The sequence below is a fragment of the Leuciscus leuciscus genome (genome assembly GCF_965113295.1).
Source record: "Leuciscus leuciscus genome assembly, chromosome: 1".
In the NCBI taxonomy this organism is placed as follows: Eukaryota; Metazoa; Chordata; class Actinopteri; order Cypriniformes; family Leuciscidae; genus Leuciscus; species Leuciscus leuciscus.
Genome location: NC_138725.1, coordinates 14,268,339 through 14,295,986, shown reverse-complemented (window position 1 = coordinate 14,295,986; position 27,648 = coordinate 14,268,339). Strand labels below are relative to the sequence as shown.

The following is a 27,648-nucleotide window of genomic DNA, read 5'->3' as shown; positions in this document are numbered from 1 at the left end:
AGGGGTAATTAAACTGAACGATCAGTTATCAGTAATGATATTGTTTATTATTGCAAATGTGTATTGATAATGTTTATTATTGGAAATGTTTTTCATTTGTTTAATAAATCTCATAATGATGGCACATCACTATATCATAGTCATAGCTTTTATTTCTATCTCAAATGATTGGTGGTCAGTCAGGGGGTACTTTGCAAAGAATCAAATACAGTTGGAAACGTAGACCAATAATAACACAGACTGTCAACAATTGTTTTTAATTAGTATTTAAACATTCTCTATAATAGAAAAGATAGAAATTTGTAAAAAATATTTTAAGAACACATTTTTTTGCAGTTAATGACGGTGTCTATAAAACTATAAATATATAGGCCTATATATATACCGCCAATTTTATCCCGCCGTCCATTCGCCATTGGAATGCGCCAAGACTTGTTGTCAGCTCCTGTAGTGTGTAACCCCCTGTTGCAGAAGATTTACGTAGTGTCACATAGTGTGAACACCACAACGATTTCAACACTCCAGAGCAAGTCATGTAGTCTGAACAGCACAGCGCTCTGCCGACGTTTAAAGTTGTGTAGTGTGAACTAGGCATTAAACAACCATACCAGAGTTCGTTTGGATCCGGACCGAGACCACCTCTTCAGCCGGTACGGTTGTTTGGTCCGCAGTGAGATTGCTGTATTCACACCTGCCCAAAAGATCCGCACCAATGGGCGAAACAAACTTGAGTTCAATTCAATCGAACCAAACAAGACAGGTGTGAATACACCCTTATAAAAAGGCATAAAAATGATTGTAATATTTATAGCAGTTGTCTACTTTGTTACATCATGGTTGACATTTAAGTCCTTTCACTTCATATCTTTCTTGGAATTGTTTTGATGCATTGAAAATGAAATGTCTTTTTCTCTTTCATTTCAGACCTGATGGAAGAGAGCGAGGAGAGGAGGAACATCATGTCAAACCTGGAGAAAAACATTTGAGTCGCTCAAAGACAAGAAATACAATTTTAAAGAAAAGAAGAGACAATAAATCTTTCACCTGCACTCAGTGTGGAAAGAGTTTATCAAGCAAACAAAATCTTGAGTGTCACATGAGGATCCACACTGGAGAGAAGCCGTTCACATGCGATCAGTGTGGGAAGAGTTTCACATGTGAAAACAGTTGTGCGATTCACATGAGAATTCACACTGGAGAGAAGCCGTTCACATGCGATCAGTGTGGGAAGAGTTTCACACGTGAAGACAGTTGTGCGATTCACATGAGAATTCACACTGGAGAGAAGCCGTTCACATGTGATCAATGTGGGAAAGGTTTCACACAATCAGGCCAGCTTAAAGAACACATGAAAATCCACACTGGAGAAAAGCCGTTCACATGTGATCAATGCGGAACGAGTTTCATACTTAAACATACTCTTAATGTTCACATGAGGATCCACACCGGAGAGAAGCCGTTCTCATGTGATCAATGCGGAAAAACATTTTCTATTTCATCAGCCCTGAAGACACACCTGGCAGTTCATATGAAGAAGAAGCCGCATTCATGTTCTGTGTGTGGAAAGAGTTTTTCACTCCTGCTATATTTACAAAGACATCAGAAAAGACATACTGGTGTGAGAGAGTACATGTGCTTTGAGTGTGAGAAGACTTTTACTACAGCAAACTGTTTAAAACTGCACCAGAGAATTCACACTGGAGAAAATCCTTACAAGTGTTCACACTGTGACAAGAGATTCAGTCGATCAAGAAGTCTGAAAACACATGAGATGATCCACACTGGAGAGAAACCTTACAAGTGTTCACACTGTGACAAGAGATTCAGTGACTCATCACATCTGAAAATACATGAGAGGATCCACACTGGAGAGAAACCTTACAAGTGTTCACACTGTGACAAGAGATTCAGTGTGTCATCTTCTCTGAAAACACATGAGATGATCCATTTGAAATCTTGAAGTTAGTTTGGCTTATGTGCTTTTCCTGCTGTAGCTCACCATTGTGAACTTTATTTTTCTTATGCATTTAGTCCATAGAAATTGGCACGATTGGTATATGTTTTCACACAGTGGCCCTCATTTACAAAACGAGCGTACAACCGAAAATTGGCATTTATCAATATGGATGTGAGCATTGGCTATGTTAAAATCTCACATCAGGTCTCAGTTCCCTTTCAAGGGAACTCGCGATGCATCGATGCCGCTTTGGGAAGTCCCTGCGTGATTGTGTATGAAGCACATGTGTCAATTAGTCCAGTGGCGAGAGTGAACGTCACAGGCGGGTGACGTCATGACCAGGAAAGGATAAAAGCACATCCGGTTGGAACCGCGTTAGCTTCTGTGCCTCAGCAAGCGCTCTGTGTCAAACTGGTTCTGTGTGAAAAGATGGTCTGTCAACAGATTCATACATTTTTGCATAGCTTAGAGGCCAATCAGCTTGTGTCGTGTAGGAAACTGTGATTGTTTACGGATCACGTCAAGCCTGCGTCATCTAGAGTTTCATGACCAAACCAGTGACTTATAACACAAATCATCTTCATGACATTAAAATAGATCATAATCGTGCTCAGCAGTTGTTGACCGGATTTTATGAGATAAAAATGATTATTGAACTCATCAGTGATCTTGACTTGGAGCTTCACTTATCATTTCATGTTTGTTTCTCATTTGAAATCTCACATGATTTAATGTTTCTTTTAGACCTGATGGACGTGAACAAGAAAGGAAAAACAGAAGCCAATAAATCTGTCTCCTGCCTTCAGTGTAAAAAACACTTCACATGTAAATAAAGTCTGAAGATTCACATGAGAGTTCACACTGGGAAGAAGCGGCTCAGGCTTTCGCTCTGAAATCACAGAACATCTAGTTTATCTTCCACTTCTACTCTTCCATGCAAATACAACATAAACGTTTATGGATCTTTGAAACTGGACGCTTTTCTTCTCTTCTTCTCTTGAGATGATTTGGCTCTTATTAGTCAGTAAAGAAAGAGATCGGTCTCATTCGCTTTCACTGTTACTGATTTGTTTTGTATTTGCTTCAAGTAATAATCGATTAAACTCATTACTCATTTTATCAGAAACTCATTGTTACCGTCCGTTTTTATTTTATGCTCATTCTGCTTGAATCAGGAATAAGTTTAGTTCTGACCTCTTCTCTTTGTCTCACTGTGATTAAGAAGATTATGTGATAGGATGTGAAAGACACTAAAGGACTATGGTAATCAGGACGGCCAGAGGTGACGACATCAACGACCCGTTGATCACAGGCTAATCTAATCAACGGTTGCCCATTGTTCACCTCAACCCTCCATTCATGAGACCAAGCTGTGAACGACCATGGACTGCCCAAGGCCACCAAACCAGAGAAAATGTGGCTAGAACACAGTAGGAACAAAGAACCCTAAGAAAAAGAAATGAAGTAATACATTGAAGAATATTAATTGCAATGTATAATATACAATGCCTCCAAACACCAACTTTTTCTTTATACACTTTGGCTTAGAACCACAAAAATGGACAGAAAACTGTAAGGAACATGTCCTACATATCTCCTTATTCACCCAGGGAACCGTTCACACACAGTGGAAACCGCACAGGGAATAACAGACAATGTAATCTCACACACTAACACAGAAATGGACATCTGGGTGATACCTCAACCAATTTACATCAAGTTTGGACTCTACGAGTTCAGAACACTGCCACAAGTACTTTGATAAAGGTTTGCAAAGGAAATAAAGCATAAAAAAGCACCCGCACAAGTAAACCTTCAAGCAGCCCAACCGCTTCAGTTGAGGACTTCAGCATTCAACACTGAGCTGATAAGCTAACCCTTGTCAAGGTGAAATTCCTTGGCTGGTGCCCCATAATATAGGAAGGAATCATCTGACACTCGCCTTAGGTGATACGTGACCAAAAACTCTCAATATTAATATTTAAGACCATAAACCACTACACTTATACATTATATTTCACTGCACACATGACTGACATTGAATGGGATTACAAAACAAACTGAAATGGTTTCTGTCTCTATCTCAGCACAGTTTTACACAACCAGTAGAAAGAGATTTTTTTATGAGATTATGTTGATGTTTATAGATGTTTTGTTGTTGTGAACAGTATTTTGCCAATTTTTTCATCTTCCATTGATGCACATCTATGAGCCACATGTCGTATGAAAATATGTTGTGCACCTGCTGCAGCAAAATACAGATTATTCCATTTACATACAATAATTGATAATAACAGTAAAATAAAATAATTTTAACAGTAAAAATATCAGATTTTTAATGCAGTTAATTATCTTTGTATTTATGTATTTAATGTTATTATTAATACTATCATAGACTATGTGTAGTGTTTTAAGGCTATGTAGCCTAAACTAGTTATTTTTAGTTGGAAAAAAAAAAACCTGTAGGAATAAATATCATAAGCGTGCAGACAAACATGCTGTTGCTCCGATTTAATAGCAATAGCAGGAGGTTCCTTCAACAAATAAACCAGAAGCATCGGTTATACCCAGGTCTACATTTAATTTAAACCGTAACTTACTGTCACTAATGGCAATAAAGTGAATGTAATGGCCAGAATAATCAACTCAACATCTTAGTTTGTCATTGACCTACATAATCATTGCTAAACTGAAAAGAAATGAAATGCTTAGCCAGTAATGTATTTACATTTATTAAGTAATTATTTGTCCCATTTTAACATTAGCATTTATGCATTTGACAGACATTAACATTCTTATCAGTTCTTCCTTTCCCTGGAAATCGAATCCATGACTGTAACGACAAACTGATAGGAAACAAGTGCGAGTGCACAATGTATTTATTGGGTAACAAATACTCAAGGTTAATGACAGACAACGTATTCTTCTTGATGCGATCGCCAGGAACACAGCAAACAGGAGAGCGTGACACAGGGGCTGAGACAGGCGATCCACCATGAGAATGCAGGTGAAGAATCCGTGGTGAGATCGGTGGTGAAGAATCCGTGGTGAGATCGGCGGTGAAGAATCCAGTCCAGTGCAGTGCAGTGCAGTGCAGTGCAGTGCAGTGCAGTGCAGTGCAGTGCAGTGCAGGCGAAACACGAGGGAATAAACAGGAGCAGGCACGCAGACAGGGATTCATCAAACAACGATCTGACAAACATAAGACGAAAGACAGGGCATTAAATAGGCTGTGATAATTACAATCAGCTGCCGCTGATCAGGATGATCAGTGACAACGCCCACATGAAACAATGAATGAACTGAGACACACCCACACACACACATGAACACACAGACTAGAATGAGACAGCGGATCTACCAACCGTGACAGTACCCTCCCCCCTAGGAACGCCTCCTGGCGTTCCCAGACGACCCTACCTGTCGATTGAAATCATCGATGAGGGAGTGATCCAGGATGTCTCGAGCAGGTACCCAACTCCTCTCCTCCGGACCGTAACCCTCCCAGTCCACCAAGTACTGGAACCCGCGTCCCCTCCGTCTCGAGTCCAGGATACGATGTACCGAATACGTAGGTTCCCCATCTACGAGTCGCGGCGGGGGAGGAACCGGGGCAGGCGGATTAAGATGAGAATGAAACACGGGTTTTATTTTGGACACATGAAAGGCGGGATGAATTCTCCTGTACGCTGGAGGAAGGTTGAGGCGGACTGTCACCGGACTAATAATCTTGGTGATAGTGAACGGGCCGATGAATTTAGGGGCAAGCTTATTAGACACGGAGCGGAGAGGAATGTTCTTAGTAGAAAGCCACACTTTTTGACCAGCGACGTATACGGGTGGCCTAGACCGGTGGCGATCGGCTTTAGCCTTGGTGCGCGCCCCCACTTGGAGCAGAGTCTCACGGGCTCTAGTCCATGTGCGGTGACACCTCTGGACGAAGGCGTGAGCGGAGGGGACCGCGACTTCGGGTTCCAGACTCGGAAAGATAGGTGGCTGGTATCCTAAGCTACACTTAAACGGAGAGAGGCCCGTGGATGACACTGGCAACGAGTTATGTGCGTACTCAACCATAGAGAGTTGATGACTCCAGGACGAAGGATTCTTATAGACCAAACATCGCAACATTCTCTCCAGGTCTTGGTTGGCTCGCTCAGATTGACCATTGCTCTGGGGATGATAACCCGAAGACAGACTGACTGTGGCCCCTAATAATCTACAAAACTCTTTCCAGAATTTGGACACAAACTGGGAACCTCTGTCAGAAACCACGTCCATCGGGAGGCCATGTAACCGAAAGACGTGATCAATGACAGTGACCGCTGTCTCCTTGGCTGAGGGTAGTTTGGGCAAGGGGATGAAATGTGCCGCCTTCGAGAACCGGTCCACTACGGTTAAAACAACCGTCATGCCATTAGAGGGCGGGAGGGCGGTGACAAAATCTAGCGCTATATGGGACCAGGGTCTTGAAGGGACAGACAGCGGTCGAAGTAACCCATCAGGAGGTCGGTTAGACGTCTTAGCGGTGGCACAAACTGAGCAAGCCAAAACAAAATCGTGAATGTCGCGAGCCATTAATGGCCACCAGAATCGTTGCTTAATTAAGTAGCTAGTGCGACTTACTCCTGGATGACAAGCCACGTTGGAGCAATGACCCCATCGAATAACGTCGGACCGTGACCCCTCCGGCACAAACAAACGATTCGGTGGGCAACCGGGCGGAGGCGTTACCCCTTCTAAGGCCGTCTTGACCTTCGACTCGACCTCCCATACGAGTGTGGAGATAACTACTTTCTCGGGTAAAATACACTCGGGAGTAACCGGGCGTTCGGATGGATCAAAAATACGAGATAATGAATCGGGTTTGATGTTCTTGGAACCCGGGCGGTACGAGAGAGTAAAGTCAAAACGTCCGAAAAAAAGTGCCCACCGAGCCTGTCTGGAGTTGAGTCTTTTGGCAGATCTAATATATTCAAGGTTCTTGTGATCGGTCCAAACGATAAAAGGTACCCCCGACCCTTCTAACCAATGACGCCACTCCTCCAACGCTAACTTGACGGCCAACAACTCTCTGTTACCAATGTCATAGTTTCGTTCGGCAGGTGATAAACGATGGGAGAAAAACGCGCAAGGATGCATCTTGTCATCTGAGGACGCGCGCTGAGATAGAACTGCTCCTACCCCCACCTCTGACGCGTCGACCTCCACCACGAACTGACGTGTGGAATCAGGGGCGACAAGGATGGGAGCCGAAACGAAGCGACTCTTGAGGTTGGAGAACACAGCCTCAGCTGTGTCCGACCACCTGAACGTCGTTCTGGGGGAGGTCAAGGCAGTCAGAGGTGCGGCTAGCTGGCTGAAATTGCGAATGAACCGCCGATAGAAATTGGCGAACCCCAGAAACCGCTGTAGGGCCTTACGGGAATCTGGACTTGGCCAATCCATCACAGCCTTAACCTTGTCAGGATCCATGCGCATTCCCTCAGAAGAGACGATGTATCCTAAAAAAGAGACAGACTGTGCGTGAAATTCGCATTTCTCCGCCTTGACAAAAAGCCCATTCTCTAGCAGCCTCTGAAGCACTCGTCTGACGTGCTGAACGTGTTCCTGGAGAGACGAAGAAAAAATCAATATGTCATCCAGGTAGACATATATGAACTGATCAACCATGTCTCTCAACACGTCATTGACGAGTGCCTGAAAAACCGCTGGGGAGTTGGAAAGCCCAAAAGGCATAACCAAATATTCAAAGTGCCCCCTGGGGGTATTGAAAGCGGTTTTCCATTCATCCCCCTTCCTGATGCGAACCAAATGATAGGCATTACGTAAATCCAGTTTTGTGAAAATGGATGCTCCCTGCAACCTCTCGAAAGCTGAAGACATCAACGGCAAAGGGTAGGTGTTCTTTACCGTGATGTTGTTCAGCTCCCGGTAATCAATACAAGGTCGCAGAGAACCATCCTTCTTACCCACAAAAAAGAATCCCGCCCCCGCGGGAGAAGAGGAAGGTCGGATGAATCCGGCTGCTAAAGAATCAGAAATATATTTCTCCATGGCCTCCCTCTCTGGTACAGAAAGAGAGTAAAGTTTGCCTTTAGACGGAGACTTACCTGGCACTAGATCTATTGCACAGTCATAGGGACGATGCGGAGGGAGAGAAGCAGCCCGAGACTTACTGAACACTTCCTTCAGGTCCAGATACTCCGCAGGCACGTTTGATACATCCGCCGCCTTCTCCTGTAACACAGAAACAGACACAGACGGACAGGCAGAAACAAGACAGGACTCGTGACAGGACATGGAAATAGTGTTGGAGCCCCAGTCCACACGAGGATTGTGTTTGACGAGCCAAGGGTGACCCAACACCACTGGGGCGACAGGGGAGTCCATAAGGAGGAAGGGGATAGTCTCAACGTGGTTGCCAGAGGTGATGAGGGTTATGGGACCAGTGGAGAGGGAGATGTTGGGGAGCTGTTGACCATTGAGAGCACTGACCGAGATCTGATGAGGAAGAGACGAGATGGGAAGGTGAAGCTTGTGTGCTAAGTGAATGTCCATGAAGTTTCCCTCGGCCCCGGAGTCCACAAGTGCCTGGCAGGTGTGCGTGCTGTTGGCCCATCTCAGCCTTACCGGAAGGAGAGTGGATGATGAGGACTTCCCGGCGGAGATCCCACCCGATAGTAGCCTCAACCTTACTATCGGGCTTGCTCTTTTACCGGGCACGAGTGTAGGAAGTGTCCACGGCCGCCGCAGTAAAGGCAGAGTCCTTGGGACCTCCGCCTTTCTCTCTCCTCCCGGGAAAGCCGGGCTCTCCCTACCTGCATGGGCTCGGGATCGTTGGTGGGTCCGACCGTGCTCTGCTCCAGGCTGTCCCTCGGCCCAACGCCGCCGTGGATGCGGATGGGATGAAGGTGTTGGTCCCGCTGGTTGATGCGAGCATCCACCCGCAGAGCCAGGTCGATGAGCCCGTTGAGCTGAGGAGGCAGGTCCAGCAGGTAGATCTCGCGTTGCACACGGTCGGACAGCCCATGCAGGAACATATCCCACTGTGCCTCCTCGTTCCACTTGCACTCCGCCGCCAGGGTCCGAAACTCAATCGAGTAATCCGCCACCGAGGAGCTTCCCTGCTTCAGGTCGGCTAGTTTTCTGGCCGCCTCCCGGCCGGCCACCGCACGGTCAAAGACCCTCTTCATCTCCGCGGAGAGTGCGTGGAACGAGGCGCAGCATTGGTCTTGGTTCTCCCACACCGCTGTTCCCCACAACGCCGCTCTCCCCTTCAGCAATGTGAGGACGAAGGCCACCTTGGACTTCTCGGTCTCGAACGTCTTTGGCTGTAGAGCAAAATGCATAGAACACTTTGTGAGAAATGCTCTGCAAAAGTTCGGCTCACCAGCATAGCTCTCAGGAACAGGTAGGCGTGGTTCTGGACGATCTCTGACGTCTGGCACGACGGGGGGAACAGGCGGTGTGGGCGGCACAGTGGGAGGGCTCAGCAGTTGGATTTGCTGAGTGAGCCCGGACACCTGTGTCACGAGCGCTTGAACCGCGCGTCCGGTGTTAGAGATACTCTCCTGCTGCTGATCCATCCTGGCGATACTGTGGTCCACAAAATCCTTGAAGGACTCCGCGCTCGCTGCTTCCATGTTGGGTCAGATCGTTCTGTAACGACAAACTGATAGGAAACAAGTGCGAGTGCACAATGTATTTATTGGGTAACAAATACTCAAGGTTAATGACAGACAACGTATTCTTCTTGATGCGATCGCCAGGAACACAGCAAACAGGAGAGCGTGACACAGGGGCTGAGACAGGCGATCCACCATGAGAATGCAGGTGAAGAATCCGTGGTGAGATCGGTGGTGAAGAATCCGTGGTGAGATCGGCGGTGAAGAATCCAGTCCAGTGCAGTGCAGTGCAGTGCAGTGCAGTGCAGTGCAGTGCAGTGCAGGCGAAACACGAGGGAATAAACAGGAGCAGGCACGCAGACAGGGATTCATCAAACAACGATCTGACAAACATAAGACGAAAGACAGGGCATTAAATAGGCTGTGATAATTACAATCAGCTGCCGCTGATCAGGATGATCAGTGACAACGCCCACATGAAACAATGAATGAACTGAGACACACCCACACACACACATGAACACACAGACTAGAATGAGACAGCGGATCTACCAACCGTGACAATGACCTGGCGTTGCAAGCGCCAATGCTCCAGTGTTTGAGCTACAGGAAAGGTGATTCTTTCAGCTAATATTATTATTATGAGTTCAGGGATTCAGGTCAAATGATGATTATGTCAAAACATAACCAACACCATCAGATCACCTTTTCTCTTTGTTCATCTGGCTGTTATAACTTAGTTACAACAGCCAAACAAAATCTAAAGTTAAAAATGTAAGGGTCAAGAGCCCAAATAAAGCATAAAACGATTTACATAATAGTGACTTAAAAATAGTGATTCTGCTTGTTAACATCAGGTGTCTTCAAAAATGGTCAATCATCACTCAAATAATCACTTAATTATCTCATTAACTTTAACACTGCTTCAGTGCTAATTTAAAAGTCTTGAGTGTGGAGCCAAATAAACTCCCAGGAGAGTTAATTTAACACATGAGTTTTTTGTTGTGTAGAAGTGCATTTGCGAGGTCAGGCACTGATGTTGGACGAGAAGGCCTGGCTCGCAATCTCTGCTCTAATTCATCCCAAAGGTTTTCTATCGGGTTGAAGTTAGAGACGTATGAGACATAAAACTGAGGTCCTGACTCTCTGTGGTAATTAAAAATCTATGGCACTTCTCGTAAAGAGTAGGGTTGTAACCCCGGTGCCCTGGCCACATTCCACCCATCGGCCCTTTCCAATCATGGCCTCCTTATAATCCCCATCCACTGAATTGGCTCTATCAGTTGCTCTCCTCTCCAGCTGTAGCTGGTGTGTGGTGAGCGCATTGGCGCTGTTGTACTGTGGCTGCCGTCGCATCTTCCAAGTGGATGCTGCACAGTGGTGAGAAATTCCTACCCCTCTCTTTCAAGTGTGGTCCTCCGCAAACTTCGTTTCAAGGGCTATGTAGCCCCTACGCCTTGGCCCTAGCCCTTAATGAAAATGAGAATTGGGACACCACTTCCCCTCACATGAATGCGCAAAACCGAGGGGAAGGGGTAAGAGTAAGGGGTAAGACAGAGAAATGAGACGCAGCCTTAGAGTGCCTCCAATCAAGTTCCCATTCCTCCCATCCCACCCTCTGTCTTTCATGGTTATGGTTCCCCTAAGCCGGCTCCTCCTTGGTCAGCCTTGAACTTTTTGCCCGGTTCAAGGAGTTCAGTGAAGTTGGCAATTCACATATTCAAACTTCCCGGATCAATGACTAATAAAACACAAATTACAATTATTTAAATGAGCTACAACCTAAATTTCCTAAAAATGGGCTTTATAATATAAATTGATCTCTATGAGCAGGTGGTTGAGAGACTCTGAAGGCACCGTCTGCAAAGTGCGATATATCCCCCAAAAAGTTAAATAGTCATTAATTTCAATATTACACACTAGAGTGTCTACATCACCTGGCTTCTTCAGTTGGCTGCTGTCGTGGTTTCAATGTTTTTGGGAAATCACTTTTCAGAAATCTTTGATATTTTGAGAAATATTGTGTACTATGTGAAATTACTGAAATAGAATTCTCTGTTGCATCAACATTCTGGCCGTTCAGGCTTCCAAAGTAAAACCCAAAGACAAACACAGAAAGGAAATAATAGTGTACAAATATATAGCTAAATTACTTATTTTCTACATAATAAAATCTTCAACAGTGCGCGCCCGTGATGCTTTGGAGTCCGATCGCGCCGTTTCTTCCCTCATTGAGTTTCAGCTTCAAGTCTTCTGAGGTGAGAAGAGCAGTTCACGGTATTTCTCTTTGTTTTCATCGATCACAGCGATACTTGTGCGTCTTTTCTGGCGTCTTCCTTCTGAAGCGATTTTGTGTTCGTTTGTGTGATTGTCTCGACGTTTGTGTGAGAACTGTTAGTGAATGTCAAGTCAAAGTTTGAGATCCCAAGTGTTGCTGTTACCGTTTTCATGTTTACCTTTATTTCTTTGTCGACATTTATCTTAGCAGATTACTGTATGAGTAACGAACGAGGGAAATCTCAAATCTATACTTCCATGGGAAGATAAATATTAATGAAGTTTGACACCGGAAATGTTACATTTTCTTTTATTTTTAAGAGTATTATGATCATTGTCAGTTTCTGTACATAAAAATCTGTAACATGTTAATGATTGAATTACTTATTGCAATTTATAGTTATTATAAAGTCAAACTAGTTTTAAATTCACATACTATTGTCTTGTAGTTATTTGCCTGTAGAGGTTCACAGATAAGTTATTTATTTAATTATTTTGTTCTATTATTGATGATTTATCCATGTTAGACTATATTGTGAGGAATAACAGTATTGTCTTTCACTAGGGCAGTTTAACAGGCTTTTATCAGATAATGTGTTTCTAACAGCAAACACTCAGAATAAAGTGAGAAGATCTGCTGATGATCCTGAATGGCTTGTTGAATGAGTGCTGATAGTCTGAGGCTCATCAATATTAACAGATCTGCTGAAAACACTCTTTATCATGACAATAGTTCCTGTTTTCACCTCATTTATTATGCTGATGTCTTCAGATCTCCTGTAAATTGACACCTAAAGCTCATTTCATTGGTGTCGGCAGACTGAGGGTATTTGATGATTACTATATACCTTTATTTCTGAGTTTTAACAGTTTTTCTTATCATTATTTTCTATTTGGAGGAATTTACATTAAGATATGAATGTTTTTCTTTATTTCTGCATATTGTAGAATATTTTTATTGATTATTAACTGGATTAAGTGAAATCAATGATAATATTATCAAAGACATTATACTATTATCTGGCTCAGGGCAGAAGCATAAGAAAAACACATGTATTGATCACCTTTGAGGTGTGTATATGTTTGATACTGGACTCTGGAGTTGCTTTTGCAAAAGCACTCGACTTTATTAGATAAAATAATTTCTTGGATAGTAAAGTTTATTTTCTGGCATCAAGACTTCAAGGTTGATTTTTAATGAAGTGACAGACTCCACAACAATATGCCTATATTCGAATGAAGAAGGAGAATCATTTCAGGGTTATGAATTGAATGAGCATCAGTTACTTTATGATAAGAAAGAAAGACATGATGTACAGATTGATGATGTACAGATTTTTTACAGATGTGTATTTAGTTTAAAAACACTCACTAACTGATATATTTTTGTATAATATTATTTTTATTTAATTATCATTTTATTTTTTATATTTTGACAGATAAGCTCCTCCCACAGCAATCACATCATCAGTGAAGCTCCTCCCACAAGAATTGCATCATCAGTGAAGACCCTCCCATAGCAATTCTCCAATAAATGCTGTAAATTCCCATCAGCTACAAGTGAAGACGAGCATCAGAGCATCAGGAAGAGCTGAAATCTGCAAAGACTGAGTTTATTAAAGAGGACAGTGAGAACATGAGTGATCCAGAACCCTGCAGAATGAAACACACTGAAGATCCTGAAGAACAAAGAGGTTGGTGTTTATTCTTCATTCATTCATGATGCTGAAGAACATTCATGTTAGAAACATTCAAGCACTTCATCACATTTAGATAAACAGTTCAACTATGAAATGGTACAGATTTTCAACAAATGGTCAGTAGAGGGAGGTTGGAGAAACTTTCATATAGATTGTCAACATCAGGTCAAATTATCTCCCTTATTACACTTATTTTATATCTGGTTTCTTTTTTTTTTTTGCTACTATTTTAGCAAAATGTCCTCTAATATAGTTTACAACATTGTGTTTAAATACAGTGTACATATTTTAGATTATTATTTAAATTATTTTTTAAGCAGCAAACAGCAAACTATCAAGTAAATGAACTTTCCAGAATGGATGACAGAATTGTAATTAAATTACTTTGTGCACCGATAAGACAGAGCATGCAGAAAACCTTCTACCACACCATTGGATTCAGACGTTGGGACAATTGTTTTACCTTGTTTAAAAATCCTAACAAATACTGAGAGATAATTGTATTTGCACATCACTAGGCACTATTGTATAAATGTTAATATTACATTAAATAGTACACAAAGTAATTGTGTCATTCATCAAATATATTTAATATTTCTCACTTTTGTGCCTATAATGTCTTGAAAATAATACGGTAATTGAAATATCAATGTTTTATATTTAACAACCATATAATTTATCATAATATTTTATAGCAATTGTCTACTAGTACTTTCTGCCATTACATCAAGGCTCACTTTCATATTTCTCTCTTTGAATTATTGATGTGCTGAAAATTAGATTAAACCCTTTTTCTTTCATGTCAGACCTGAGTGAAGTGAAGGAGGAGAGTGAAGAACTGAGTGAAGTGGAGGAGGAACATCATGTCAAACCTGGAGAAAAACCTTTGAGTCGCTCAAAGACTAAAAAGACCCTTTTAAACAAAAGAGGAGCCAAGAAATATTTCACCTGCACTCAGTGTGGAAAGAGTTTCACAACGAAACAAGGTCTTGAGATTCACTTGAGAGTTCACACTGGAGAGAAGCCGTTCACATGTGATCAGTGCGGGACGAGTTTCGCACAAAGATCACATCTGACCAAACACAAGAGGATCCACACTGGAGAAAAGCCACATATGTGTGTTCAGTGTGGAAACAGTTTCAGAACCAAACAACATCTTGTGATTCACATGAGGATCCACACCGGAGAGAAGCCGTTCACATGTGATCAATGCGGCAAAACTTTTCCTAGGGCATCACACCTGAAGTCACACCTGACAGTTCACACGAAGGAGAAGCCGCATTCATGTTCTGTGTGTGGAAAGAGTTTTTCACAGCGGGGTAATTTACATACACATGAGAAAATTCACACTGGTGTGAGAGAGTACATGTGCTTTGAGTGTGAGAAGACTTTTATTACAGCGGACTGTTTAAAACTGCACCAGAGAATTCACACTGGAGAAAAACCTTACATGTGTTCACACTGCGACAAGAGATTCAGTGATTTAAAAAGTCTGAAAACACATGAGAGGATCCACACTGGAGAAAAACCTTGCAAGTGTTCACACTGTGACACAAGATTTATTGATTTAAAAAGTCTGAAATCACATGAGAGGATCCACACCGGAGAAAAACCTTACAAGTGTTCACACTGTGACAAGAGATTCATTAACTTATCACATCTGAAAATACATGAGATGATCCACACTGGAGAAAAGCCGCACATGTGTGTTCACTGCAGAACTAGTTTCAGACACAAATCAACTCTTAAGCGTCACATGAGAGTTCACACTGGGTAGAAGCGGCTCAGGCTTTCGTTCTGAAATCACTTCTGCTTCTCATTATGAAGAAAGACCATTTAACTGTGATCAGTAAACACAGTATAGACCATATAACTGTGATCAGTGCGGTAAACAGTTTCATTGGGCGTCAGTCCTGAAGAAACACCTGAAGATTCACACAAAGGAGAAGATTCATTAGTAATATTACAGCAGAAAAGACACGGCGGTGTGTGTTTCAGTGCAGAAGTCCTTTACTACAGAAGATGAACTGAAAGAGTGCCAGAAAATTCACACTGGAGAAGAAGGCCATAACACTTTCAAGAGACATGAATCTGATGTAAATGTTTAACTCATTCTTCATTGTTTTTCATCAGAACATCTAGTTTCTCTTCCACTTCTAATCTTCAATACAAATACAAGAAAAATGTCCATGTATCTTTGAAATTGGACACTTTTCTTCGTCTTCTCCTTCACTTGACGTGCTTTGGCTCAGTCAGTAAAGAGAGAGATGTGTTTCATTCACTTTCACTTTTACTTAATGTTTATATTTGCTTCATGTAATTATTGATTAAACTCTTTACTCATTTTATCAAAATTGTATTGTCCATTTTTATTTTCTGCTGATTCTGTTTGAATCAAGAATTATTTTATTTCTGAAAGCCATGAAGCATTGTTTGCTTATTGCTCTTTCCATGTTTTAATTTTCTCCATAAAGCTTTGAAATGCCTAATAAATTATATTTCACTGCACATTTGACTGACACTGAGGGCCAGATGTACGTACATTTGCGAACGTAGCGTTATTAACGCCATGGACAAACTGCAGATAGCGAACGCTGTTTTGCCCAAGTGTACGTCGTATTTATCAATCTTTCACTTCCTCGAGTAATCTGCGCCTTTCTACGCCTTTCTCCGCCCCCTACCACAATTTATGAATGTCCACAACTGAACGGCCTACATACAAGCGCAGTTGAATGCATACTTGCCAACCTTGAGACCTCAGAATTAGGGAGATATAGAATTAGGGTGCATCCCTGATGATATTCATCAGGGATGCACGACTACTGATTTCTGCTAGTCGATTTCTTATCAAAACAATACTCGAGTTACTCGACTACTCGTGGTTCATGCTACTGTAAATGAAAAGACATGAAATAGCTAGATCTTATCAATAAACATTTATTAATTCATAGCCTAATGTAACAATTACATATGTAAACTCTCAAAACATTATAATTATGACATTTCATTTTTAAATTTTCATGTAACAGTCTAAAGCTAAATAAATAGCTGTTCTTGCCTTTCATTTCAGACGTCTGCTTCTAGGGGCCGTTCACATATCGCATCTTTTTCGCGCTCAAGGTCGTTATTTCAACCGTAGGCGCGCAGCCGCGGCTTTTTCCTTCTCATCTCCAGAAATATATCTAGTAGTAAAGCTAATGCGAGGGCTAGAAATCAATTAATCCTTTGCTGATACTTCTTCGTCATCATCATGGAGAGCGCAGTTTGGTTGCATAGCAACGACAGACGCCATGGGAGCGCAAGCGTTTGGTCTGAAACGGCCATAGAAACGGCGCCAGCGGCGCCCAGTGACGGATGGTGTAGCAATATTGTTGTCCGGGTGGAAATCGGGAGAAATTCGGGAGAAATTCGGGAGAAAGGTCGGTCCGGGAGATTTTCGGGAGGGGCTTTGAAATTCGGGAGTCTCCCGGAAAAATCGGAAGGGTTGGCATGTGTGGTTGAATGAAGTTAACTGATGACAACATTAAAAAGAATTAAACATTTAGCGATCATGAAATAATACAATAAATACATGATAAGATGTAAACAAGCAGGGAGATAATGAAGATCAGTAGTTCTACTCAAACTACTTGTGCACGTAGGCTTTGGAAGATTGGTAAAATCTAGCAAGTAGGAAAGTTTAAGTGGGTGACGTGAAAGTGAAAGTAAGACATTCGAAAGGCCAACGAAAGTTAAGGTTACTTTTGATATAGTACAGAGACGCAAAACTGGTGCTCTAAATTGCGATTATGTTGTCTTTGAAAGGTTTTCTTATTGACGCATTTAACACATGCTTTTAGAAGGCAGAAATATTTAGGCGCAAAATAGACATGCGCTTTCACTGGCAGTTTTTGTACATACCACGGAATACATAATTAGGCGCTCTTTACGCTTCCCCTCCCATCTCTTTACGCTAAACTCCCACTTTCCCCTTGACCCTCCCATGAATGCATATGCATGAAACGGAAAAGCGCAATTTGCTACTTTCAGCTCCCGCGACAGACAATCTGCGCTTTTAGCTCATTGCGGCCTGTTTGTACATACCTCGCCATGTTTTTACGTGCACGTTGCGACACAAATACGCCTAAAGTGGGCGCAAAAGCGTTAGTACATCTGGCCCTGAATGAGATTGCTGTCTGTCTACATTATTACCAGGTTCACCTAGGGGACATCTCACGGTTCGATTCTGGGTTAAAGAATAGAACAAAATAAACATCAACATCAAAGCACAATACACATACCAAGGGCAGAAAGTAGGCCAAATATTCAGAGGTCACTTACAAAGTTAGGTTAAAGACACAAGCAAAGAGGGATTCAAACAAATAGCATATCAATAACAATGTAGAATTTACAGACTGTGAGCTGAAGAGTAATATTCAGATAAAAAATGTGTTTTTGAAGGAGAGAAGGGTGGATGTTTGACGGATGTCTTGAGGAAGAGCATTCCACAACCTCTGAGCCATTATGCTAAAAACTCCCATGGTTACCAGACTATTGAAACCGACTGAATATGACACAGCCCCACCTAAGAGATTTTTCACCAGCCGCCACTGGAGATCTGTGAGGGGAATTGATGGGAATCGATCCCAAGTGTTGCTGTTGCCATTTTCATGTTTACCTTTATTTCTTTGTCGACATTTATCTTTGGCAGATTACTGCAACACAACTTCTCGTCCAGGCCCTGGTCATTACTAGGCTTGACTACTGCAATGCTCTTCTGGCTGGACTTCCATCATGTGCAACTAAACCTCTACAAATGATTCAGAATGCTGCAGCTCGTCTTGTCTTCAACGAGCCCAAGAGGGCCCACGTCACTCCTTTGTTCATCTCACTGCACTGGCTACCTCTCGCTGCTCGCATCAAGTTCAAGGCACTGACACTTGCTTACAGATCTGTCACAAGCTCAGCTCCGTCCTACTTTCACTCACTCCTACAAGTCTACATCCCTACCAGAAGCCTTCGATCGGTCACATTGAAAATCACTTTCCAGAACATTCTCATTCACAGTTCCATGCTGGTGGAATGATCTCCCCACCGGCATCCGGAATGCAGAATCCATAACAACATTCAAAAAAGAGCTGAAAACTCTTCTCTTCCGTGAGCACTTAACCTAAAAAATAAAAAAAAATAAAAAATTGTATACAGTATATATATATTCCTGTAAATTCTCGCTTATCGGGCTTATGCTACTCTGAATAATGCCTGAACTTCGTATTTTGAGCACTTCTTGCGTTGTTTTTTGCCTCTTCACGATGACTTGCTTAATTTAGTCCCAATTTGTAAGTCGCTTTGGACAAAAGCGTCTGGTAAATGACTAAATGTAAATGTAAATGTACTGTATGAGTAACGAACTTTTAACTTGAAGGTTATTTATTTAATTATTTTGTTCTATAATTGATGATTTATCCATGTTAGGCTATATTGTGAGGAATAACAGTATTGTCTTTCAGTAGAGCAGTTTATAGGCTTTTATCATGTATCCTGACTCAGATAATGTGTTTCTAACAGCAAACACTCAGAATAAAGTGAGATGATCTGCTGATGATCCTGAATGGCTTGTTGAATGAGTGTTGATAGTCTGAGGCTCATCAATATTAACAGATCTGCTGAAAACACTCTTTATTTCATGACAATAGTTCCTGTTTTCACCTCATTTATTATGCTGATGTCTCCAGATCTCCTGCAAATTGACACTTAAAGCTCATTTCATTGGTGTGAACAGACTGAGGGTATTTGATGATTACGATATGTTGCCTATGTTTATTTCTGTTGTGGTAGAAATTGTATATGTTCTATGTGTTTGCATTCTTTTATAGTCATAGAAACTTAGAAAACATGATGGTAATAAAATGCACAGGGATTGCATGTGAAGTCCCATGATTCTCTGCTACATGAATATAACAGTGAACTGTTATGAACCCTTATGATTGTATGTATGTGTATGACTTTTGTATACGTGCAAATAAATGTGTAAGTATGACAGAGACAGAGGGTCTCCACTCAAAGGTAGCATGTGATAAATTATGTTACAATGTGTAAGTTATAACTGAGACATATCTTCATTTAGCCTAGAGAAATAACCTTGGGGGAGTCAGGACAATAATGAAGGAAGGATGCCCTCCTCTCGCGGTCATTTGATACATGTTTGTCTCTCATTCAGTAATAGAAAATTGTTTGCCACCAAACTGTTTATGCTTTCAACTGTTTTTCTTACCATTATTTACATTTGGGAAAATTGACATTATTATATTCTGTAGGCCACGAACATAAAACAAACTCAGTAACTTAAATATTTTTGATTTTGGCAGATCAACTCCTCACACTACAATTCATCATCAGTGAAGCTCCTCCTACAGCAGTCACATCATCAGTGAAGCTCCTCCCACAGCAGTCACATCATCAGTGAAGCTCCTCCCACAGCAATTCTCCAATAAATGCTGTAAATTCCCATCAGCTACAAGTGAAGACGAGCATCAGAGCATCAGGAAGAGCTGAAATCTGCAAAGACTGAGTTTATTAAAGAGGACAGTGAGAACATGAGTGATCCAGAACCCTGCAGAATGAAACACACTGAAGATCCTGAAGAACAAAGAGGTTGGTGTTTATTCTTCATTCATTCATGATGCTGAAGAACATTCATGTTAGAAACATTCAAGCACTTCATCACATTTAGATAAACAGTTAAACTATGAAATGGCTGCAAAAGTTTCTGTTTTTTTAACAAATGGTCAGTAAAAGGAGGTTTCATATTGATTGTCAACGTCAGGTCAAACTAAATTTAAATATTTTAACAGTTGCATTTTACATTTATTTTATATATGGTTTACAATTTGTAACAATGTTACTAGAATTTTTACCTGAATTTTGTGCGTATTTTTACAAAACTTGTATACTGTGGTAGATGTTTTCCTATTTCGCACCTGACCTAAGTCTACCTGGGTCTCGTCTACAATCGACATCCCCAAACGTCTTCAGTCGACGTTAGTTTCTATGGGTCTCGACTACAGTCGACGTCCCCTATCTCTAACTTGTTCCCCTAACTAACTTTCTGCGCAGCAATAATAACCGACACACTGTCAGACAATGTCTTTTAAATGCTTTAGTCTCGGCCGGGAGCGTACTCGACTAGTTCTCAGAGAATCTCCCCCAAGAAGAAGCTTTAATCACGGCCGGAGAATCTCAGACAAATTTCAGAGAGAATCCCACCAGTAAACTTTAGAAAATTTGAAAATTAGAGTTTTTCTTTCATTTCAGACCTGATGGAAGAGAGCGAGGAGAATGAAGAACTGAGTGAAGTGGAGGAGGAACATCATGTCCAACCTGGAGATAAACCTTTGAGTCGCTCAAAGTTTAAAAAGACATTTTTAAAGAAAAGAAGAGCCAATAAATCTTTCACCTGCACTCAGTGTGGAAAGAGTTTTACAACCAATTTTTGTCTTCAGATTCACGTGAGAGTTCATACTGGAGAGAAGCCGTTCTCCTGCACTCAGTGTGGAAAGAGTTTCACTTCCAAACAATCTCTTAAGATTCACATGAGAGTTCATACAGGAGAGAAGCCACATGAATGCCATCAATGTGGGAATAGTTTCGGTCGATCATCATCCCTTAAGATTCACATGAGGATCCACACTGGAGAGAAGCCGTTCTCATGTGATCAGTGTGGAAAACCATTTCCTAAGGCATCAGACCTGAAGACACACCTGGCAGTTCATATGAAGGAGAAGCCACATTCATGTTCTGAGTGTGGAAAGAGTTTTTCACTGCTGCTATATTTACATTTACATCAGAAAATTCACACTGGTGTGAGAGAGTACATGTGCTTTGAGTGTGAGAAGACTTTTTTTACAGCGTACTGCTTAAAGCTGCACCAGAGAATTCACACTGGAGAAAAACCTTACATGTGTTCACACTGCGACAAGAGATTCAGTCAGTCATCAACTCTGAAAACACATGAGAGAATTCACACTCGAGAAAAACCTTACAAGTGTTCACACTGTGACAAGAGATTCAGTCGATCAGAACATCTGAAAACACATGAGATGATTCACACTGGAGAAAAACCGTACAAGTGTTCACACTGTGACAAGAGATTCAATCAGCCAGCAAATCTGAAAAGACATGAGAGGACCCACACTGGAGAAAAACCTTACAAGTGTTCACACTGTGACAAGAGATTCAGTCAGTCAAGAAGTCTGAAAATACATGAGATGAACCACACTGGAGAGAATCTGCACACGTGTGATCAGTGTGGAAAGAGTTTCTCTGTTAAAACTCACCTGAGGCGACACATGAATATCCATGCAGTGGAGAAACCACATCATCACAGTCTGAGATCATGGTAAGTAGTTCATCTTTATGTGCTTGGAAACAAGAGCTGCTTTTCCACCTTCAGAAAAGGTTCCAGTTGTGTTTCCACTTGAGCCTGGTACGGCACGGGACAATTACAAACCGTTCTCTGCCCTGAACTCTCAGCACACTTGGCTGACCATGCCGAACCGTGATGCACGGTTGATACACGCTCTGAACCACTGATTTGAAACAAAATATTCATAAAGGTGTCTGAGCTTCGTGAAGCAGTGCTTCGAAATTGCCCATCACTACTTTAACTACATGAGTAAGACATGATTAGCAATTTGTTTGCATAAAATAGTCCATTAAAACTCACTTGATTTAATGTTTCTTTTAGACGTGAACAAGAAAAGAAAAACAGAAGTAAAAAAATCTGTCTCCTGCCCTCTGTGTAAGAAACGCTTCACATCACATCTGCTTCTCATTCTGGAGAAAGTGTGGTAAACAGTTTCATTGAGCGTCAGTCCTGAAGAAACACCTGAAGATTCACACAAAGGAGAAGATTCATTATTATTTTACAGCAGAAAAGACACGGCGGTGTGTGTTTCAGTGCTGGAAGTCCTTTACTACAGAAGATGAACTGAAAGAGCACCAGAAAATTCACACTGGAAAAAAAAAAATTTGACGGCAAAGTTCAGGAGCTGAAGAAGAGGCCATATTACTTTTAAGAGAGACATGAATCTGATTTAAATGTTTAACTCGTTCTTCATAGTTTTTCATCAGAACATCTAGTTTATCTTCCACTTCTACTCTTCCATGTAAACACAAGATATACTTTCATGTATCTTTGAAACTGGACACTTTTCTTCTCTACTTCTCTTGAGATGCTTTGGCTCTTATAAGTCAGTAAAGAGAGAGATCTGTCTCATTCACTTTCAACTCTAATGTTTGTATTTGCTTAATTCGCTTGTATATGTAATTATTGATTAAACTCTTAACTCGTTCTATCAACATCTCTTTGTTATTGTCCTTTTTTAATTTTCTGCTGATTCTGCTTGAATCAGGAATAATTTCAGTTCTGAAAGTCATGAAGTAGCCTGATATGATTGCTTTTAGAGCTTTTCATTTTCTCAATAGAGTTTTTAAATGCCTAATAAATTATATTTCACTGCACACATGACTGACATTGAATGAGATTGCTTTCTGTCTACATTATTAACCGTTTCACCCTTGATATTCATTATATGAAGTTTTATGTAACAAAGTTCGGGAGGAGCATGTTCAGGTAATCATCTAATCAGCACAAGAAGAAGCTAGTATAAATAAAGCCTTCCCTTACCGCCAATCTCATGACTAATTTCTCAGAATCCCGCCACCACCCCCATCACCTCACATTCGGCTGGGTCTACTCATAGATACCTATGATCTATATTCATGTAGAGGGATGTTACGTCTCTGTTCCCTCCTCAGGCATAAGAGGTTTACATACGCAACCAAGATGTTCCCTTTCGTTCAGTCACTTCGAGTTACGTCAGTGGTCCCAATTCAATCACGCAACAACGGCTGTCTTCCAGTGCCCTGCGCAAGTCAGAGCTCCCTGTCATGAGACTAGCACGGATGAAGGAGGTGCTATGCTTAATGCTGGAATATCAAGGTACACTGGGTGGCATATCCAAGGTGGAATAGGGAGGACTTAGAAAACACATGTGACCCGAGAGCGGGATGCATATGGAAAACTTAGAGGTATCCAGCCCACAGGGTGGAATGTTTCAACCTCGAGATGGCAAGAAGGGTCTTGTCGAGGGAAAACATTCTCGGAGGAGACTTACCGTGGCAATACACATGTGAGGGTTGCCCAACAGGGGTAACCATGCACATGGAGCACCTAGCCAATCACGAGGGCTGACCGAGCAGGCATGCGCTCTGGTGATGGCATCAACAGTGCAGGAGGAACTCAGTCTTCTAATGAGGACTCATTTGAGTGAAATAATGCACGTATCCAGTCCATGGAGTAGAATGGCGCAGCAAGCAATGACACAGAGCAGGTTCTATTTACTGGCTAGTGGAAGTGAGTAGATGAGAGGACACTGGCTCTACCCAGAGATTATAGAATCTCGTGAAAAGTGATGTGTGTCGCCCAGCCTGCAGCTCTACAGATGTCTGTTAGCGAGGCACCATGCGCTAAAGCCCAGGAGGAAGCTACACTCCGGGTGGAGTCTGCCTTCACCCCTAGGGGGCATGGTCGACTTTGCGTCTGGTAAGCCAAGACAATGGCGTCCACTATCCAGTAGGCAAACCTTTGCTTGCAGAGAGTCTCTCCCTTCAGCTTCCCACTCTAACAGACAAAGAGCTGGTCTGAGGTCCTGAAACACTGTGTTCTGTCTACGTAAGCACAACATACTGGACAGAGCAGTGCCAAGGCTGGGTCTACCTTCTCCAAGGGCAGCACTTGCAGGTTCACCACCTGATCCCTGAAAGGAGTGATGGGAACCTTGGGCACGTATCCAGGGCGGGGGTCTCAAGATCACGTGAGAGTTCGCAACCCGAATTCCAGTCACGCTTCGTCATGAAGGTCATGCTGTCCCACCGTTTTTGACTGCAAAAGGTCGTGGTGCGCAGGGATGGCAGCCACGTAAACCTTCAGGGTGGAAGGAGACAGCCTTCGTTCCAACCCTCCTTGGAGGACGGAGAGCACGGACCCGATCAGGCATTTTCTGGGGTCTTCTCGGCGAGAAGAACATCAGGTGACGAAGAGGTTCCACTTCAACGCATAGTCGTGTCTTGTAGACAGGGCCCTCCCGGCTCCCGGCTCCGTAGACTCTAGCCCCTATAGGGACGTGGTGGTGAAAAAAAAAAAAAATGGGCTGGGAGAAATTTGTAAAAAATATATATTTTGCCTTCCCCCAAGAAATTTTGCATTCCTTCGCAAAACTTTTGTGTTCCCTCGCAAAGAAATGTTGCATTCCTTCGCAAAACTTTTGTGTTCCCTCGCAAAGATATTTGCGTTCCCACGCAAAACCTGTTGTGAGCTCGGACACACACTTCCTGTTTTATGTCCCGCTGACAGTGTTTCAGAGAGCCGTACGTTAACATGGTTCATATTGTTTGAATTTGGACTCAAATATAAAGAAATACGGTCAGTGCTTAACTCAAGGAGTTTAGTGAAGTTGGCAATTCACATATTCAAACTTCCCGGATCAATAACTCATGAGTTAAACGTTGTTAAAACACAAATTACAATTATTTACAATCACAGTAACGTAGACAACGAGCTACAACCTAAATTTCCTAAAAACGAGCTTTATAATATAAATTTATCTCTATGAGCAGATGGTTGAGAGAGTCTGAAGGGATCGTCTGCAAAGTGCAATATAACCCCCCAAAAACGTTAAATAGTCATTAACTTCAATGTTACACACTAGAGTGTCACCAAATTCAGCTTACACATCAATGGTCTCCCACTGGTCATACTACAACACTTAGTTTAAGTGTGCTTTTGCACATGTTATATTGTGAAAAATATTCAATAACTTCACTGTAACACACCTAATTCAGTTCACACATCACTGCTCTAATGCTGGTTATACAACACTTAGTTTGGCAAATAATGCCAAACTTCTTTACACAAATGATATTGGTACACAGCTTACATTATAGTTACAACCATAGCTTTTGCATTATATTTAACGAATGTCTAAAAACTCGTCGCGACGACAAGGCGGTTGTGTCGGATTCTGCAGTTTCTCTCCACCGACTGCGCTGAGCAAAAGCATGATGGGAAACGACTTGCTGACGACACAGCTTAATGCTCATTGGTTTAAACCAGTGGTTCTCAAACCTGTCCTGGAGGACCACTGACACTGCAGGTTTTCGTTGTCTCCCTAATCAAACACACCTGATTCAACTCATCAGCTCATTAACCCATGTGATAATGAGCTGATGAGTTGAATCAGGTGTGTTTGATTAGGGAGACAACGAAAACCTGCAGTGTCAGTGGTCCTCCAGGACAGGTTTGAGAACCACTGGTTTAAACAACCGTGATGTATTTTTCTCTTTTAAAATGTCTGATTTTAAAACTCTGATATCATGTTTTTACGTGTATAAATTATGTGTGAATATTCCCAAACTCTCTGACAGTGCGATCTCTATATGATATATATAAAAACACACCTGTATTAAAGAAAAAATGATTGATAAACACGTATTTGGATTGGTATTAAATAACAAGTAGGCTACTTTGGGTGTCTTGTTCATTATATTTATTTTCATATAAAAACAACAGAACTTAAATTACATCTATTAGCAACACCGTGCACGAGCGTCTATCAGTCTTTGATCTCACAGGTGTCAGATCCACTGCGAGGAGAGAGATCTGGTAGTCTTGTCTGCACTTGCACTAACGGCCGTGAGGAAGTGGTATCGCTTCCTCTTTAAGCACTCGCGCTTAGTCTCACTGTGAAAGCAGACGGGAAGCACAGTATCTTTCACTCTCTCATACCAATGTCCTATTTACGGTCACTTTGTAACTTTATAACAGTGTACATTTTGTTAAAACTTTGTTGATCAGCATAATTAGCAAACTCCCTTTGAAAGTGGAGCTTTTAATCGTGATCTGTCTATCGCTTCATTCATACATGTGTTTTTCCATGCTGGAGTGAGAGAGTTGGACTTATGGTGTGTTTTTGCTCAATTTGCCTCTTTCTACTCTTCTTTAAAGGTATGTTTGCATACTTAATGGTTATTTAATTAGTTTTATGTTTCAATGTGATTGAATAGCAGTCTAAGATATAATATTTGTTTGACTAACACCGTCAGATACCACATGGTTCAATGTTATTCAATGATACGGCATGATTGTACCAAAAAGACTTTATATCACACAATATTTACACACATTTTCTTGATGTGTTTACATAATGGAGCGTTGCAAGTATGCTTAGTATTTTATTTTGTTTTTTTGCATTAACTGTTATATTAGCCTACATAGTTGCATTTTGTGAAACACTATAATATTTTGTTGCCTACATGTATACGTGCAATTACCTAGTACATTAATGCCTTAATTAATGTGTTTTTGCTAATTTTGCCTCATACTACTACTATTAAGGGATAATGTACATTTAGCTTGTTGTTCTCTCAAAATAACCCCCGACAGGGTGATGAGGACCCGAAGCGGAGATGTACATTATCCCGCTTATAACACGGCTACTTGCCACATGAAATATTGATCTGAGTTTAAATATTTTATTTGGTCTTTAAACGCAAAGCTTCCGTGGAGAGAGCAGTTTCAGCGGCAAGTTCAAACTAGAAGGACATTTAAGAGATACAGTATACAGTCATACCACTTATTACACAGCATTTCGCTAGATAAATAACTATGGGGATAAGATACATTGATTTTTAGATTAAACAGTTTTAAAATCGTACCTGTTTGTATCTCATAATCCAACAGTTTACAAAACAATAGCCACAAAATGGCAGCATCAGCGTTTGAATGAAACAAGAGAGAGTGAGTCCATGATACTGGATGGCTTAATTGCATAACTGTACACAAAATATTGATTCGACTGAGTTTTAATACTTAATTACACCACAGTTTTGAAAAATGCTAACTAAGTGAGTTGACGTGGTTAAGCTGGAGGAAGAGGAGAGACTGACAACAGCGACGGCTTCTGATTCAGACCGTTTGATCTCGCTCTCATTAAAAGTGTAAAAGCTTCACACAAATGCACGCTGCAGATTACTATTATAGACTTATTTT

At 41.6% G+C, this 27,648-nt stretch overlaps 5 protein-coding genes across 12 annotated transcripts in view; all 5 read left to right on the top strand.

The window, feature by feature from the left end:
* Nucleotides 1-3,083, top strand: part of LOC309498809 (uncharacterized protein) — a 266,922-nt gene extending 263,839 nt beyond the window's left edge. For all 8 annotated transcript variants that reach the window (XM_082169722.1, XM_082169720.1, XM_082169725.1 and 5 more), the window contains one exon: nucleotides 925-3,083. In XM_082169722.1, coding sequence (XP_082025848.1) covers nucleotides 925-1,960 — 1,036 coding nt within the window. In that variant the 3' untranslated portion in view covers nucleotides 1,961-3,083. The remainder of the gene's footprint in view (nucleotides 1-924) is intronic.
* The window catches only part of LOC309501807 (uncharacterized protein), a 116,617-nt gene extending 100,329 nt beyond the window's left edge, over nucleotides 1-16,288 (top strand). Inside the window, exons 2-3 of the mRNA XM_082174084.1 lie at nucleotides 13,299-13,553; nucleotides 14,366-16,288. Of these exons, the coding sequence (XP_082030210.1) occupies nucleotides 13,496-13,553; nucleotides 14,366-15,336 (1,029 nt within the window). The 5' untranslated portion in view covers nucleotides 13,299-13,495 and the 3' untranslated portion in view covers nucleotides 15,337-16,288. The remainder of the gene's footprint in view (nucleotides 1-13,298; nucleotides 13,554-14,365) is intronic.
* Nucleotides 1-21,940, top strand: part of LOC309508460 (uncharacterized protein) — a gene marked incomplete at its 3' end in the record, with an annotated part of 39,080 nt that extends 17,140 nt beyond the window's left edge. Inside the window, exon 2 of the mRNA XM_082183104.1 lies at nucleotides 20,853-21,940. Coding sequence (XP_082039230.1) covers nucleotides 20,858-21,940 — 1,083 coding nt within the window. The 5' untranslated portion in view covers nucleotides 20,853-20,857. The remainder of the gene's footprint in view (nucleotides 1-20,852) is intronic.
* Nucleotides 1-22,401, top strand: part of LOC309501372 (uncharacterized protein) — a 137,629-nt gene extending 115,228 nt beyond the window's left edge. The window contains exon 3 of the mRNA XM_082173416.1: nucleotides 22,285-22,401. The gene's annotated coding sequence lies outside the window, so the exon portion shown is untranslated. The remainder of the gene's footprint in view (nucleotides 1-22,284) is intronic.
* LOC309500972 (uncharacterized protein) overlaps nucleotides 1-27,648 on the top strand; it is an 87,899-nt gene that overhangs the window by 48,349 nt on the left and 11,902 nt on the right. The window contains exon 2 of the mRNA XM_082172818.1: nucleotides 19,907-20,192. Coding sequence (XP_082028944.1) covers nucleotides 20,135-20,192 — 58 coding nt within the window. The 5' untranslated portion in view covers nucleotides 19,907-20,134. The remainder of the gene's footprint in view (nucleotides 1-19,906; nucleotides 20,193-27,648) is intronic.